At 36.4% G+C, this 18080-nt stretch overlaps 3 protein-coding genes across 4 annotated transcripts in view; 1 reads left to right on the top strand and 2 right to left on the bottom strand.

Annotated features, from left to right (window-relative positions):
* The first annotated feature begins 3489 nt into the window (after window positions 1–3489).
* LOC113234149 (lariat debranching enzyme) lies at window positions 3490–6476 on the top strand. Its single transcript, XM_026469417.1, has 5 exons — window positions 3490–3844; window positions 3930–4096; window positions 4959–5184; window positions 5260–5589; window positions 5686–6476. The coding sequence occupies exons 1-5, from the start codon at window positions 3648–3650 to the stop codon at window positions 6314–6316; spliced, it is 1551 nt and encodes a 516-aa protein (XP_026325202.1). The 5' UTR covers window positions 3490–3647; the 3' UTR covers window positions 6317–6476.
* A 457-nt stretch (window positions 6477–6933) lies between these two features.
* On the bottom strand, window positions 6934–9007 carry LOC113234171 (aprataxin). The gene is made up of 2 exons (XM_026469451.1): window positions 8523–9007; window positions 6934–7138 (listed from the first exon to the last, which is right to left on the bottom strand). The coding sequence occupies exons 1-2, from the start codon at window positions 8950–8952 to the stop codon at window positions 6981–6983; spliced, it is 588 nt and encodes a 195-aa protein (XP_026325236.1). The 5' UTR covers window positions 8953–9007; the 3' UTR covers window positions 6934–6980.
* Window positions 9008–9420: 413 nt separating this feature from the next.
* Window positions 9421–18080, bottom strand: part of LOC113234129 — a 28420-nt gene continuing 19760 nt past the window's right edge. Inside the window, exons 4-9 of one of the 2 annotated variants that reach the window (XM_026469391.1) lie at window positions 15795–15931; window positions 12993–13134; window positions 11892–12037; window positions 11389–11597; window positions 10472–10707; window positions 9421–9735 (exon numbers count right to left, since the gene is read on the bottom strand). In XM_026469391.1, coding sequence (XP_026325176.1) covers window positions 9583–9735; window positions 10472–10707; window positions 11389–11597; window positions 11892–12037; window positions 12993–13134; window positions 15795–15931 — 1023 coding nt within the window. In that variant the 3' untranslated portion in view covers window positions 9421–9582. The remainder of the gene's footprint in view (window positions 9736–10471; window positions 10708–11388; window positions 11598–11891; window positions 12038–12992; window positions 13135–15794; window positions 15932–18080) is intronic. The other variant, XM_026469392.1, reaches the window with a different exon arrangement.

Below are 18080 nucleotides of genomic sequence, written 5' to 3'. Positions count from 1 at the left end.
TAAACTAAAAACAAAAATGGGCCTAGAATTGAACCTTGAGGGACACCCATGCTAATTACAGATCCTGATGATCTCGTACCGTTAACATCGACCCTCTGTACCCTACCACGCAAATACGATTTAAGAAGGACGAGATCACGTCCCGCCACACCATAATGGCGAAGTTTCCTGACCAGTGTATCATGGTGCACACAATCAAAAGCTTTGGAAAGGTCACAGAATACACCAATAGCATCATGTGATTTCCCATGCATCAAATATATGATTAATCAACTCGACACCAGCGTCGGTTGTAGAGCGACCCCGAGTGAAACCAAATTGTTTAGGAGACATTAAGTTATTACTATAAAAATGTGCATACATCTGATTTAGAATAATTTTTCAAATATTTTACTGAGAGTTGGTAGTATTGATATAGGTCTGAAATTGGTGGGGTCAGAAATACTACCAGATTTGAAAAGTGGAATAACTTTACTTTGCTTCATGAGGTCAGGAAAGACACCATCATCAACACATTTATTAAAGACACAGGCTAAGTAAGGCGCAATACAATCAACTATAGAACTAATTACTCTGACTGAAAGACTATCAAGATCAGCAGTATTTTTTATGTTAATAGACTTAAAGGCTTTAACAATATCGTTTGGAAATACATGACGGAACCTTAAATTAGTGATAATAACTGCATTATTTTCTTTTAGTAAGGATTCAGCGGCGGTGGGAGATGAATTTAACGACTTAGTAGTCAACATTGGAATGTCAGTAAAAAAAATTCAAATATTTTAGCAACTTCTGCGTCTGTGTTTACAATTTTGTCATTAAATATTAGTTGAAAATCTAAGTTACGAGGTTTGACCCTTCCAGTTTCGCTGTTTATAATATTCCAAGTCGTTTTTACTACATTCACGCTGCTTTTTATTTTATTATTTATAAACATTGCTTTGGCTGCAACACAAACACGTTTAAACATTTTCGAATATTTCCTAACAAAATCATTAAAACTGTTGCTAGTGTTACAAGTCCTTTCATCGTAAAGATCATATAGTCTTTGTCTACTTTTGTGAATTCCCACAGTCGCCTAATCACTAAATTTCAATGATTTATTAATAGTTATGATTTTGGACCTAAAAACGTTATCACGTTCACTTTTGACTATGTTGAAAATTGAATTATGCAATTTATTGGGATCGTTAACGTACGGAAGTTCAGTTAGTTTAAGCATTACATTATTTCTATAAGCTTTAAGTCGACCATTATTTATCGGAACACATGTGATATCCTTTTTTGGCATTATGTCAACAGTTATATTAAAAGTGGCCAATTGACCGCAGTGATCAGAAGTTAATTTATTTATAATAGATTTATTACTAGGTACCTACGGCGTTAATATAAATGTTGTCTAAACAAGTGGCAGTAGTAGAAGTTATTCTAGTAGGCACCAAGAAAAGATTCAAAAAATTATAACATTGGAAAAATGATATGAGCCTACTGCTAGCACTGGAATCTTCTAATAAGTTAACATTGAAGTCACCACAAACAGCAATATATTTATTTGGATTATTTAATTTGCCTAAAACTTCATCTAATCTTTTTTCAAATAGTTCGTAAGATGAATGAGGGGGGTCTGTACACGCTTAATATAACAAGCCGTTCAAGCTATATGCAGGATATCTCTATAGTCCGCTCAATAGATAGCTCACAATATCTGTACGTTCTTTAAATTATTTTTAATAAGAATTAAAGAGCCGCCATGAATAGCTTTTCCTCTGCTGAACGAACTTGCCACCTGGTGATTGTTGAAGCTAAACATGAACTGATGTTTTGATAGAAAGGGTGTTCAGTAATACAAAGAATATCAATATTATTACAGTTAATAAATAATTCTATTTCTAACTCTTTGCCTTTCATGCCTTGAATATTTTGATGCTCCAGGTTTAATATAAAATTTATTTTATTTCTGTGTGTTTTAGGTTGGTTTTTTACTGTCATTGTGTTGCAAGAGTATCTCTCGTTGTCTTATTAATTAATTTAAATAATTAGAAGTTGAATTATTTTCAACAGAATGATTATTGTCAGTAAACTGACATATGTCAACGGACTGCTCAATAGAAGCAGCCGGTCTGGTAGCCAATGATTTGGCTGAATTATTAATATAATATGATAGCAACTCTGCTATCTGTCTCCTAAAATAACTAGTAAGATAATACCTATCTTTAGTCAAATAAAAATATTTACTAATAAAATTATTAGTATCCATAAAATGAAATTTACTATAATGAAATGTCAAGCTGTGTAATGTTCTATTTAAGTTATGCCTCAAATTATTTTCACTATATCATATACCTAGGTATTCTAGGCAATGCCTAAAACAGTCAGGCAATGTATTAAATAAAACCTATTATACAGTGGCGGATTTGCCCTAAGGCCCAGTAGGCCCGGACGTAGGGCGGCCAGCTTTTAGTACATACAATGTACAACTTTCGTACATTTTATAAAATAATAAAATATAGATATGTTACATATCTATAATGTAATGAATAATCACTACATAATATCACTACCGCGTCTGTCCGTCGGTCTGATCGCGATAAACTCAAAAACTACTAAACGGATTTTCATGCGGTTTCTACCAATAGACAGAGTGACTCATGAGGAAGGTTTAGGTGTATAATTTCTTTAACTTACTTATCTACTATCAAATTAAAACTCAACTTTATTGGAACCAAGCACCCATTAGCTTTTAGGAACATTCGTTTTTCTTTGGTTGTTTACTGTACAACATTGAATATTTAGCTTATGTTCAAAAAACAGCATTCATAATAATTTTCGACCCAGCTCTTCGATTTAGGTATCCCTAAACAAATTCACTTCTGGCACTCGCCATACTTTTGTCTAATTGGACATATTTAATATGTACAATTTAACGCCTAATAATATTTTCTATAGATTAGTGTTACTCGTTTTTTACTATTATATTACATTGGTGAAGGAATTCAACTCAATTTATTGATCTTATTATAATTTATTGGAAAGCATCGTGATGAATCCTGCATGTCACAAGGTCATAAAACATTTCAAAGTTGTAGTAAGTCCTCAATGTGCATTAAACGAACGTTGTAGCCGCATTAAAGGAGACCCCTGCACAGCAGTAAGAATATTATTAAGTTGATACACCCAATTAATTATAAAAAGCTTTGCCTGCCATCTATTGGTGTAACTGATTACCAGAACCTATTATTTTTTATCGTTATTACATCGTTATATTTTATTATCTGTAAAATATAGGTTAGAACTATTTTTAAATATAGCAACAATGTTCTCTGTATGTCAAAACAATAAATTCCATTGGATTGTCACTTGAAAAATATACCTGTCTCTTTTTTCTCACGTGAAGTTAAGACGTGCTATCCTGTTGTCAGAGCATGTACTGTTATTTTCGTTCGCTTACATTGCAGATTGTCGCAACAACTAAAACAACCTAAATAGAACGTAGTCGTTTGGTATTGTGTTATTGAATAGTTTTTCTGAATTATTATGAAAGAAATACACATGTTTCTAATTACTTACTAATACGATTACGTTTTATATTTACTTGATATTATATTTAAACAAGATTAGTATTGGTGCAATTTAGCCATTCTACAATTATGAAAATTGCCGTGGAAGGTTGCGCTCACGGCGAGCTCGATAAGATTTACGAATGCATCTTAACTTTACAAGAAAGGGAAGGTATAGTGGTAGATTTATTGATATGTTGTGGAGATTTCCAAGCAGTACGGAATAGCGATGATCTGCGGGCTATGGCTGTGCCGGAAAAGTATCAACACATGTGTACATTTTATAAGTAAGTATAAGTCTCGTATAAGTAGATTTCAAAAATATATAAAAATGCCATACAGTTATTCACGATTGAGATAACACATTTTCAGGTATTACAGTGGTGAAAAACGAGCACCAATATTGACGCTATTTATTGGTGGGAATCATGAGGCCTCCAATTATTTGCAAGAGCTTCCTTACGGAGGGTGGGTTGCACCAAACATATACTACCTAGGCAGGTCGGGGTTGGTACAGTTTGGTAACTTGAGGATTGGAGGTAAATCTAACATTTTTGGATATGTGAAATGAATTTAACCTGTCATGCGTCCCAGAGACATGTGGTGTTACTAATTTGGTGAAATATTTTTTATTTTTTTTACTTATTGGCAGTGCCAAGTATTTCTCCAGTATCAGATTTTCCACTAAGTTCTGCTAGTCCTTTATTCAGTTATTTTTTTTAATTTACCAATTTTGAAAAGAGCAGACATAAATAGAGCTGCATATTTGGGACACCGTGTGGTGCTAGGCTATGCTACAATTACCAAAGTCTTAGGATTACAAGAAGGCTGGTAGTATTTTGCACAATAGATTGATATTCAACAGACTTAGAGACCTCGGCACCCACAGGCCCAGGCCCTTTCTCTCATTCACCTTGTCTATCTTAACTCTTCCTCAGTGGACTTTTTTGGCCATCCTTAAGAACTGATATAAGGCTGGGCACAGATCCACGCAAGCCACAGCTGAAAAATTAATGTATTTTGTAATAATTTACAATGTGCGTTGGTATTATTGCTGAAATTAGCTGCTAATAATAATCAAATAGGCTAAAATATGTTGAGTGTGTGCGTTATTATTATTTTTATTATTATTGAAAAGTGAAAAAACTTTGTCATTGAAAATGAGACCAGTAAAGAGCCTGAAACATTGGCTTGTTTTAAGAAACAAAATAAAATGTATTTTTTAATTTAAATCTAAAAAATGTGTAGCAATTGTTAAAATTTAAGACTATCATAAGTTCAAATATGTAAATTACTAGGGTTGACCACTGACCTTTGCCATTCGCTGTAGGTAACAAGAATTTATGATTTAAATTGTGCACAGATTGTGAACTAAGTCTAATAGAAAGTATGAATTTTCAGGCTTATCAGGTATATTCAAAGGTCACGACTACACGCAAGGGTTATGGGAGAGTGTTCCCTACAATCAGAGCTCTTTGCGATCCGTGTACCATGTGAGGTCTTTGGATGTGTTTCGGTTGAACCAGCTGAAAGAAAAAGTACATGTTATGCTCTCTCATGATTGGCCACGTGGTATAACTGATTACGGAAATGTTAACAATTTGTTGAAGAGAAAACCATTTTTCGAGTAAGTATCAAAATAAGTAACATTATTGTGTAGAATAGAAAAGAAAAACAAATTAAAACTTTCTTTTTGCTCCAGAGAGGACATTCAAAAAAATGAACTAGGCAGTGCACCAGCAACTAAATTGCTTCATGCCATGAAACCAGATTATTGGTTTTCAGCACATTTACATTGTCAGTTCTCTGCTTTAGTATCACATGAAGATGGTACAGAAACCAAATTCTTGGCATTAGACAAGTGTCTACCAAAACGAAGACACTTGCAAATACTTGACATACCTGTGGAATTTGATGGTGATATGACATTGAAGTATGATGCAGAATGGCTTGCGGTTTTGAAAAATACTAATCACCTTTTGAATGTCAAAAACATGGATTACCATTTACCTGGTCCGGGAGGTGACGAAAGGTTTGTATCTATCACTGAACTATGTTTATGATAATTATTAAGATATGAATGGTTATTTTCTTTTTTGCCTTCATTGTCTTCATTATTATATTCCAGGTATGATTTCACACCTACAAAAGAAGAAAAAGATGTCGTTATGAAAGTAATGGGAGATATGGAAATAAAAGAAAACAGTTTTGTCCAAACAGCACCTATTTATCAACAAGACATGCCAAAACGAAATCCTAGTGAGCCAATAATAAATCCCCAGACAGCAAATCTTTGTGAAAAATTGGGTATTGATGACCCAGTTCAAGTTGTAATGGCAAGGTCAGGAAGGGTAATGAAAAAGCCTCAAAATCTGAATACAAGTACAACAAATAACAAAAAGGATAAGACTGCTGAATCTAGTTTTGTAGAAAGTGTTGCCTGTTCACCAATTAAAACAAAGATGGTATTACCTACACCTTCAACGCCTATTGTAAATGACAGTCAAGATTTATCAGACAGTCATGAAAATTCATTTTTTTCTCCTGAGAATTCATCTATGTTATCCAATAGTACATGTAGTACAACTGTAGAATGCAGTACTCCAGTGTCCAGTACACCTAAAAAATCTTTCAAGAGACGGAACTTGGCCATGTACACTACTGATGAAGATGTTAGTGTCAGTATTACTCCAAATTCTTTACTAGGTTCTGACTGTCCAAAGTCCAATAAATTGCCTTATATGGGAAATGTACAGTAAATTGTAAATTTTAAAACAATTGTGTCTAGGTGTGTATGTTTAATTTTTATATCTTGTATTGATATTGTATTTATGATAATAGATAGACTATACATTTTTTAATAACAAAATTGATTTAGTGCAGTCATTGGTAGTAGGTCAATGAGTGCAGTGACATAGTATGAAATTAATTGTCCACTGTATTTTTTGATGAAACAATCTTATAATATGTAAATCTTTGTGATTTCACGGACATAATAAAATGTGCAATTTTATGACTTTTATTTTTCTATTAACAATTTAATTTATTACAGAATAATATAGAGAAATGGATGATAATTTTAATTTAATGTGTATGTTGGCTCCAAAGTAGAATGCTGGACTGTCAGGACTTGAGTATTGCAGTGAGCACTGAAAATCATACTCAAGTCCTTGCCGTTAGGGTAGTATTTCCAGTGCTTGAAATCATACTCAAGTTTTATCAAATCCTGACTTGAGCATTGAGTAGAGGTCTGGAATACGACCCTTAGTGTTATTTACTGCAGCTGATTGATTTATTAGATACATTATCAAAATTGTATTGAAGATATAGAAAACTTGTTTGTCATACAATTGAAAAAAAAGAAACAGTTCTGGGATAGTCCATAATTAGTAGCATTTTATTAGCATATTCTCCCATACACTACTACTTAACATGAGATATCAAGTGTTCTTTAAGTTGAGGCATATTCTTAGATATGTGATCACATTGGTTGCATTTCAGAGGAGAAGACATTAGACTTTTGTGTTGTTCATTTGTTATCTTTTTAATTGTGCCATTTTCTTTTAATTCTTCTAGAACATCTGCAAAAGAGAAAACTAGAGCTTCACATCATTTTATACCAAAAAAATTTTGTCAGGTTTTATTTATTTTTGGGTACTTAATATGATAAACCATGGTCATTAAGCACTGTACAATTTATATTGACAACTGTTAGTGCATTTCTATTTTGAAAGTGCAGAAGTTTACTATTGTTTAAATATGCAGGCCACAGCATGTACAGTCAAGAGCACATCAAGCTTGACACTTTGGACCATTCTTACCATAAGCGGCATAGAGTTGGATTTAAATCTTAAGTGTCATGCTCTGAGTGTCATGAGCTTGACATGCTCTTGACCCTGTACAAAGAATTCTGTAATTTAAAACTGACTGTGTGATTGAGTTTACTTGTACTTGCAAATGAAATTATAGTTAGCAACAATCATAATCAGATGGAAACAAATTAATAGACTATTCCAATTGAATATGCTGACAAAATAAAATAACCAATCAACTTTAAAAAAATAGAAATTGCACTATAGTCTGTCTTTTTTGAAGACAGTGTAAAATGACATTTGTAGGGTTGCCAGTTTTCATCAAATTTTCAATAGTTGTGTAGTCATTGCCAATAGTTTTATTGATATATTGTGAAAGATAAAATTTTGACAAAAATTACTGAATTGTGAATGTTACGAGATTCTAATAATTGCATTATTGCCTTCTCTATTTTTATTGTGACAATTGGCCTACTAGTATACAGATCAATTTTTATTCATATACATTTTAACAAGAATAGCTGGATTTGATTATATATATTTAATTAAAATGAAAAATGTCTCTTCTTTGTGTTTTTCATAAACATAGTTTTAAATACAGTGTATGTATGTATGAACTTACAAAAATTGACAATCAAATGAACTTGTGCTCTGTAATTGGATGAATAATAGGTGTTAATAATAATAGGATGATTCAAATTTATTTGTGTACAAGTTTGGCTATATATTCTATAAGTGTGACCAATATTCAGTCAATAGAGTATTTAACAACTGCAATCACTGGTTGCTCACAAGCGGGCAACACTTTTGCGCTTTTGTCTCCAAAAATGACAGACTATATATAGAACTTATTTTTATGCTATAATTTCGATGCCTTACTTTCTCAAATTATCTATTTATAGTAAGTATATTGTCTTTAGAGAGTAAGTTTTATAGAGTGATTATTCAGGAGATGCAAAACTTTCTATTCATTTTAAATTTCTTATCAAGGGTGTTAATGCATTACTTTAAGAATAGGTAAAATGTAGTGTGTAAATATGATGTGAAATTAGCCTGCAAAATTTTTATACACAATCCATTTTTTGCATTTCAGTAACTTTGTGCTTTAAGACACGAGTTTGGGAAAGTAAGGCGATGATTTCTATTAGCTTACCTTGATATGGTAAAAAGAATTTCGTCGTGAAACTATTCCAATGAATTTTTGTTTTCAAACATGGAGAAATCATGTCCGTGCTGATGATATGCATGTGCAATCGTTGCATGCTTGGAACGGCGTGAAATCCGGCTCGGAGGTTATGATCCTTATGTTCTGCCTTAATTTCTTCATAAAGCTTTCCAAACTCTTCCAACAAACGCACATGTGAACTATTTAGCTTATAAATACTATTTATGTTATCTTCTGGTAGTACTAAATAGTGTATTTTAGCTTTTGGGTACTTATCATTAATAACAACTATATTATTGGTTTTCTTCACTATTGTTTCAGGATCGTTTATAGATTCCACGAGACCTCGGGACCAATGTTTGGGTTTCTTTGCATTAGCTGTTTCTGCTACCATCTTCACCGAAGCCCTTTTACTCATATTTTAGGCGTTTTTTTTTGTTGAATCTATGCAAAGTCCCGGGTAATAATTCATAGGGCCCACGGTGTTTGCAAACATGTCAATGTCAATTTGACAGTATTTTTTTATGTTACGTTACGCAAGTGGTTAAATGCTTTTGGGGCAAATTATATTATTATGAAAGAACAAAATACTTTAAAAAATTTATTCTTACGGTATTCTTAGCTAGAATTTTACACAATATCTCAAATACTTTTCTAATAACAATGGCTATTCCATAAAGCGACAGTCATGACTGAAAAAGTTTGCATCATCAAAGCCTGTACGTCGTTGAAAATGACCTGAGATTTTTCAGTCATAAGTTTCTTTGTTTTATGTATGATAAAAATTAATAATTTACTGTTATAAATAATGAAATATATTTTAAAATTACATTAACCTAGGAGGTAGCCTAAAGTTAGATTGACACAATTGTCATCTTGGGAGAGAGCGTCAGCAAAATTAATTTTTATACTTATGTCTTTAAAACTACCAATACAATGCAGTACAGTCAATGAGGTTATTAACGTAGTTACAAAAATGTAGAATAATTACACAGAGAAGTCTTACGTGTTATTAAAACTATGTAAATTGTGAATACTGGTAGGACGATCATTGCACGGTGGGGCGGCCGGTGTAGCCTGTGTCAGGGAGTGAATGTTGCGCTAGCTCTCGAAGGATTTGTTCGAAACCCTTTCCAGAAGGTGCATGTAAACTGTTGTGCTTGAGTATCGTAGAGTTCAGTTTTGTTGCTAAATAACACATCTGTGGAAACAAAGAGGTGGAAATTATCTTCTCATTTCGAATGATGTACCTACGCATATTCCCTAGCAAGCTTTCTAGATTGACTAGAAACGAAATCAGCCTAGCTGGAAGAATACCTACCAGCCTCCAAAATTCATTACCAAGAGAAAAGCCCGAACCACTAAGCGTTTCCAAACTTAATTGAATTTACTAATTAACCCCTAGGTATTCTAAAGGTGAAGTGCTGTGTCGGAGGTTTTTTTTCTATATCCTATCAAGTGACGGGACGAACAAGTCGTGCGCCTGATAGTAAGTTACACGCCTGTCCATAACAGTTACAGTGCCACTCAAAGCTTTAAATCAGAAAGATCTGTGGGGCATTGCCACTGCGTCCATCACCCTGAGACATAAGTTAACAAATCTCATGTGCCTGTAAAATTACAGGCACCCTTCCAAAACTGGTGAAATCACCAGCACCCTTACCCTTGAAAACCAGATCACAGTAATGCTGACGTTACTACTTGGTGGCTGAAATAGGTAAGATGGCAGTACTTCCCTGGACGAACTCTTTCACAAGCAGCTCTTCTGGTACTAAATTCGTATAATGTTCGTATCGTATGATTGATGGTGTGAAGTCCCCAATTGGCTTTGGTCGTGGTGGACTATGACTCAAACTCTCTCATTGAACGTGACTCTTGACCATTAGGGCATAATTATGTACCTATGTATATGCAGTGAACTAGATCAATTAACTTACTAGGAGTGCAGACATAAAAAGCAGTGTTCCAAGAGCAACTGCAATCATCATAGATGTCGCACATGTCGCTTCCAACGGCGTTCGATGAAATAGTTCTCCTGGCATCACTACCGTGTATTCTAGGTTCTCTTTGAATCTCGTGAACGGAGTTGAATGGTTCTCGGCGATTAGTTCTGCACTGCTCACGTTGCGAGCGAGAGACGCTTCAGGTATTGCTCTTCTGCGACGGCCATGACCTGAAGACATTGAATGGTTATACACTTAAGACGAATGTAGGTACATTGTACTTAATATTTTTTTTGTAATATCAGTGACGGGATGAACAAGTCGTGTGCCTGGTGGTAAGCGACACACCTATCCATAACAGTTGCAGTGCCACTCAGAGTTTTAAATCGCAAAGATCTTAGGGGCATTACCACTGCGCCCGTCATCCTGAGACATACGTTGACAAGTCACATGTGCTTGTAATTTGACCAGCACTCTTACCCTTCTAAACCGAAATGCAGTTTTGCTGACATTACTGCTTGGCGGCAGAAATAGGTAAGGTGTCAGTACTTCTCAGGACGAACTCATTCACGGGAAACTCTACTGTCACTGAAGTCGAACTATTCTAGCTAACGATGTTAAAGATCTACGGCAGCGATGAGATACTGGCAGAATGTTTCTAAAACGTTCATGTTTTAGCATTCATCTCTAAAGGCTTTCCCGGGTTCGATCCCCGGCCGGGTCAGTGCAGAAACTAACTTTTGTATATGATCTCGGGTCTGGGTGTTTGTGGTACCGTCGTTGTGTCCGATTTCCATAACACAAGTGCTTTAGCTACTTATTTTGTGATCAGAGCAACGTATGTGACGTTGTCTAATATTTATTATTTATTTATTTCGATAGTTCCAAAGAGTACCTACTTAATCACTTACCTGAAGGCTCAAACAAGTCCAAGCAATAATCGGGTTGGCAATCAGCAGCTTCCATACACGCTTTGATTTGCGAGTGGATCCAAAGAGTAGATCTTTCTTTCATAGAGGCTAAAAGGAATGCTTCGAAATCCAAGAAGACTTCATTATGACGCTCACGGTAACGAGCAGGCTGGTGTGGTATGATTGAGGCAAAGTCGCGATTTCTGCATCTGTAGTAAATACCGCATGCTTATTAATTTTCTTGCTTATTAACAGTTTCGACATTTCCTAATTAGATACAATCATAATCGTTTGCTTTGATACAAAAAATATTGACCATCGTCTTTTACATCAGTATGGGAGCCTGGATTCCTGAACAAAAATTGTGGATTATCTGTATGCTTTTAACATAGATGGTGACTTCGTTTACTGACTTCGTTCATTTGCGATGGGTTGGGTTAGGTAGGCACTGAAGTGTTCTGGTAAATTACGGTAACGATTTGGATGTATATAAAAATTCTTACCCATCTTTCACAAGTAGAACTGCTCCTGGAGCATGAGGCCTATCAGGATCAGGAGAGACTGCAACTTCCAGAAGCTTAATATGCCGCCAAGCTGACTCTGGGTTGATGCGTGCACGAAGCTGCAATTTTGTTCCTATCGGAACTGCCTGAAATCAAGTGATATACCACATGTCAATCAAATAGTTTTTCGACATTCAGGCACGTCTTATGGCAAGCAATTAAATGATGGAATAGTATAAGATAGCAAAAAAACACACGTAATTAATTAACATTAATAAGTTTTCCAAGTACATTAAAGTCAGCTATCTACCAAACAATGACTCACTAATTTCTACCTTATATCGTTATGACACGGGTACTTTGACGACTGAGGCATAATATGCATAACGTTGGTTAAATTCGTAAACCTCGTACGGAGGTATTTATTTTTATTATAAATATGAATTTTTGAGTAGGCAAAAAAAACAGTAAATACTAGAAATAATCTCAATCTATGATTACACCTTTATTTCATAGGTTTTTTTAAAATATAAGATGGCGGGACGAACAAGTCGTGCGCCTGATGGTAAGCTACACGCCTGTCCATAACAGTTGCAGTGCCATTCAGAGCTTTAAATCGCAAAAATCTGAGGGGCACTGACTACATTTTTGGTGATGGTTTGTAACTTTACTTGCGCTTGTGTTATTTATTTTATTAATTTTATGCGGAGGGAGGATAATTAAATGCATGAAAAAATATTCAACACAAGCGCATCTATTTTGCACGATTTAACTATCACTGGGTTCGCGGAGTAGCAAATTAATTTACTTCCATTTTTATTAACCTGTATTTTTGTTTGTATGTAACAATTGTGTGTGTCCTATTTGAAGTCGATTAAAAAGGATTCAAATTTAGCCGACCATAAATACTTCTGCTTCATTATACTTTTAAGCTCGTATTTAGAGATTTTTTCGGATATCGACAGTGTTTAATGTATGTACTTCGTAGCGTGTCACGTGACACACATATAAACCAAATAAGTATTATTATTGTTTCACAGCTTGTTAATAAATGTATCAGTGCACGTTTGTCTAATAAAAGTGCTTATAATTAGAACGTACAGCAGTTACCTGATCGACGGGCAAATCAACGGAATGGTTGGAGTGGCGCGAAACAGGCGGCGCTTCTTTGTAGAGGGCCACTTCATATTCTAGACGTCCTGGGGTCTCTTCTACTACGCCCGAGACTCGAGCGCCGTGGGGACTATAAAAATATACATGTGATATGTTTTCTGTAACTTTAGGTCCAACTTAAACTTAATTATGTACATCCTACTTATATTTAGGTACATAGATCAGGGAATCTTCTGAAAATATGCTTCTTTTTTCTTAGTGGCGATGCCCTTTACTCGTCAGCAACTTCGAGAGTAGAGGTTCCCACTGTTATAGAGGTGGGTACGACATGGACATTCGACATAAGTTTCGTCTTGTCCATGTTCATTTTTAGACCCACCTGCTGGGAAACTATTGAGGTCACCGAGGATGGTACCAAGCTCTTCCAACGATTCTGCCATGACCACGATATTGTCTGCAAATCGAAGGTGAGTGATGTACTCGCCATTGATGTTGATGCCGAGTCCTTTCCAGTTCAGTAACTTGAAGGCATCTTCCAATGCAGTGGTGAAAAGTTTCGGATAAATGACGTCACCCTGTCGCACTCCTCTTTGCATTTGGATAGGCCTTGTGCACTGGTCCTGGAGTCGAAGTGACATAGTGGCGTTTCTGTACAAACACTTCGATATATTCATAGTCAATGTGGCACCGTTGTAGAGACTGCAGCACCGCCCAAATCTCTACCTCGGACAAACCGTCCAATTAGGCAGGGCCAACGTCGAGAAAGAGGTCAATCGTCGAATCCGACTCGGTTGGGCAGCTTTCGGGAAGCTCTGGGACGTCTTCTCGTCCGCAATACCGCAGTCCTTGAATACAAAAGTCTTCGAGCAGTACGTGATGCCAACTATCACCTACGGCTCTGAGACGTGGTTACTAACTATGGGCCTCATAAAGAAGCTCAAAGCCACTCAACGAACCATGGAGCGAGCAATGCTTGGCGTTTCTCTACGTGAGCGAATCAGAATGAGGAAATCCGTAGAAGAACGAAAGTCATCGATATAGCTTGAAGGATTAACAAGTTGAAGTGGCAGTGGGCAGGCTACATAGCTCATAGAACTGACGGCCGTTGGGGCAGAAAGGTTCTTGAATGGAGACCACGAACCGGAAGGCGTTCAGTGGGACGCCCCCCCCCCCCCCACTAGCTGGACGGATGACCTGGGCTAATGGGCTAATGGCGGATGGTAAGGGCGGCGGGTAACCGATGGATGCAGGTCACGTCCGATCGGCTGGTCTGAAAATCTTTGGGGGTTCAGCAGTGGATGTCTTCCGGTTGACATGATGATGATGCCCTTTATGAATCTTGTTATAAATATGTAACACAGATGTATATAATGTACTGACCTTGTTTATCGAAAATAGTAATATCAAGCTTTAATATGTATGTCGATGTATAACTTAATAGTTACTCACACAATCTAACTATATCCTTTTTTCATTCAAATTCCGTACCTTTTCCATAATCTGTAATTCTGCTCTACCAACCCTTTCATTGGCTACAGGCGAAGGCAAACACATTAATAATAATATTTTTTTAAATATGGCGGACGATAATCAAGTACACTCTGTTTTTGTTATTTTTCCCGTCCTATAGTATAGTATAGGCTTTTTCATAATATAATAATTCTTCTTCTTCTTTAATAGGCGTTAACCATTCGTCATTTAATCAACGTAATGTACAATGTAGTATGTCATCCTTTCTGATATGCCAGTGTCGGTCCTAACGAGTGGTCGCTCCAGGATCCAAGTCGTCTCCTCGATGGTAAAGAAAATGAAAGGAAAAAATATTTTAACTTTGACATTATGCTTGCGAGCGTGTTGTCAGCTTATAGGATGGAAATCGTATGTGAATCATTCAACAACATTATATAAAGCATTAGGTACTGCGTGTGCAGCGTGGATGTTTTCAATCGACAAATCAGAGAGATGCTTAGGATAATGTCGAGATTTTAAAAGTCCTTGCTTGCACGCAAGACTGCATAGATTTCAAAATCCTTTCAGACGTGACCTTACGAGTGGAGTTTAGCAAGTTGTGCACTTTTTAAATATTTGAAATCCGTTTTAAAAAGGATGAAACCTCCCGGGCGCCAATTTTGTATCGTTTGGAAGAAAACTTATAATGTAACATATAAACCCAGCAAACGGTAACAATAAAATGTGATAATGATGATGAATTCTTCTAACCGTTTTCAACACCACTGTTGCCACCAACAACTCGTGCGCTTTCACGTGCTTCACGTAGGTACCCAATCTTGTTAGTAATGATCCGTCCGCACACACCCGTGTACACACCGTCAATGTAGTGGTAGCTGATCGCCGTAGGTAGTCGGGCTTTCAGCTCGTCACGTATGACGTGCAACTCAATTCATCGACGGGTCTCAAATTGTGACATTTTGTTTGCCACAAATGATCTCCATTGCGGGCGATCGGTTGCCTGTTTCTCAATAAAATCTACTAAATATAATTACATGTTTCAAACCAAAGCAAGTACGCCATCACGTTTGTATGAATACCCTATGGGCATATAGAATATACAGCACTAAATTGGAACGCGATGCTTTCATTATATTTACAATCTACACTGAGCGTTTAGGTATACAGGGTCAACAGCACGTCAAGCTTGACACTTAAAATTTAAATCCAACTTTATGCCGCTTACGATAAGAACAGTCCAAAGTACAAAGTGTCAAGCTTGACATGCTCTGAAATGATTGATTGATTCTGAAAAATGAAATGATTTGTTGTAATACTTACAAGCTGCCTGCAAATCCAGCAGCCTTGTTTTCGATGATGGTCGGCTCAGGTGGCTTGCACATGATGATGAGTTCCTGGTCTGACTGCATTACTACGCCAGGGAATTGCGGGAACCATACACGGACATGCACGAAGCCCTAGGGATATTTGAGTTTCTTTAAGCATGTACCTCAATGATATTATACGTACTAATTTAGTAGCAGTAGAGCTCCTTGTGAAATATTCATCCAGGCAACTACTACCACCTACCATGAACTCTTATTACAATTCAGTACAGGCTCGTAAAGACAAAAAAGCGGGATGGTGATATACATTTCATGTAGCGCTGTCTCGCTACGATTCATTTTAGGTCCTAAACTGAATCGTAATAAGAGTTCATTTCATCATCAGTCCCTGACCTATTTCTGCCGCCAAGCAGTAATGTGAGCGTTACAACTTTCCGGCTCAGAAGGGTAAGAGTGCTGGTGAAATGACAGGCACATGGGACTTGTCAACACTTGCGTGTAATGTATCAGGGTGACGTCACAGTGGCAGTGCGTCTAAGATCTTTGCGATTTAAAGCTCTGAGTGGCACTGCAACTGTTATGGACAGGCGTGTCGCTTACCACCAGGTCCACGACTTGTACGTCCGGTTACTTGGTATCAAAAAAACCTACTAAATGTTCCGTATTTTCACAAAGGGCGTAATTGTCATTTAGAGCGATTACACGCGCGCGATTTTAATAAGCAGCGATGCAAGCGTGCGACTCCATCGATACACTTGGGATATAGAGACGATAGCATCGATGCAATCGCGCGTTTGCATCGATGCAATCGTCTATAAATCGCAAGTGTAGCTATACAATCGCGCGTTTCACGAATAGGGACACAGTATCGAATCAAAAGTAACGATACTCTACTCATGAGTAGTATTTCAAAAAACGTATCGTACTTATAAAAGTATCGAAACAAAAGTATAATACTTTCGATCAATACAATCAATCGTCATTTCACATAATTTGTGTTACTTAAATTTCCCACTCCACCTCTGTGTAGTCACTTTGAAACAAAAATGTATTTGGTAACAGTCTGTGTCTCGTTTTTGATACTGTATTGCTAGCTTTTGAGAACAAACGTTCTGAAGAAAGAACAAACTTCGCCGGAATTGCGAAGTACTCAAATATAAAATACAATAATGTTTTCAGGTACGATTCAAATGTTTCTAATTATTTTTCTTCATTCTTATTCTTTTAACGAAGCAAATGGTGGCATACACTATACAGACAAGTCATTTGTGATGTAGGTCACCATTTAAAAAAAATCGCAAGGTGGCTTACGTTACGATGTGAGGTATCCTAAGTAGGAATTATTCAAGACGACATGATACTTGTCAAAAAGTACTAATACCTGAAAAGTATCGAGTACAAAAGAGTCGGTATCGGAAGGAAAATTACTCGATACCAAAAAGTATCGGTATCGGAAGGAAAAATACTCTATACCAAAAAGTATCGATACTTTTTCCACGTCCCTATTCACGAATGTGCGTTTGCATCGCTGCTAAATGTCGCCGTGTGTAACCACTCTTAGAAAATTCAACGCGAGCAAATCCCAGCAAAAACAAGAAGCATTCTAATTATTTTTACATTAACTATGTTGAGTAGGGATTCTAATGTAGAGTGATCAAAGTTTTTGTCTACTGATTTTACGTTAAATATGTTGCGTAACTTGGTAAATGATAGAACGCGTCAACTCGTGAACAATTACGAGTAAGATTCATAACATAATAGTAATTGATTGTGAGTGAAGGCGCAACAAGCCGAGCTATTAGAGTAAGTAGTTAATTGAACAACGCAACAACCTATTGCATTTCGATTTAATCGCTGTTGCACTTCGCTATTGACATCGTCTCAGTTTCTCTTCACCTCAATACCCACCAGGGTACCGGTGGGGCTAATAATACACCACCTGAGACGCTAAGAGCCTCGTTGTGCACTCTACTCGAAGTTGTAAGTACATACTCCATACTGTTACTAACGGCATCCGTTATTATACACCGATGACACAACGCGTATGTGAGAGACAATTTCAAAGAACAATTTTGAGAAATCAACACAAACCGTTCCAGGAATAAAGAGAAAGTTATTGGGTGGGTAATTGTGTCAAATGGTACATTGTAAGCATATTACATAGCGGGATTTACTTGCATGTAGCTCTGCATATACTTACAACTATAGACTGGCTCTTATTTATATGTGTTAAGCGTTTAAAATCGAAAGTTTTTTCATGCTTTGTGCGTGCGGAAATGAT

The sequence above is a fragment of the Hyposmocoma kahamanoa genome, unplaced genomic scaffold, assembly GCF_003589595.1.
Source record: "Hyposmocoma kahamanoa isolate Upper Pololo Valley unplaced genomic scaffold, ASM358959v1 81, whole genome shotgun sequence".
In the NCBI taxonomy this organism is placed as follows: domain Eukaryota; kingdom Metazoa; phylum Arthropoda; class Insecta; order Lepidoptera; family Cosmopterigidae; genus Hyposmocoma; species Hyposmocoma kahamanoa.
Note: the sequence above shows the minus strand (reverse complement) of the source record. Positions and strands in the feature narration are given on the sequence as shown.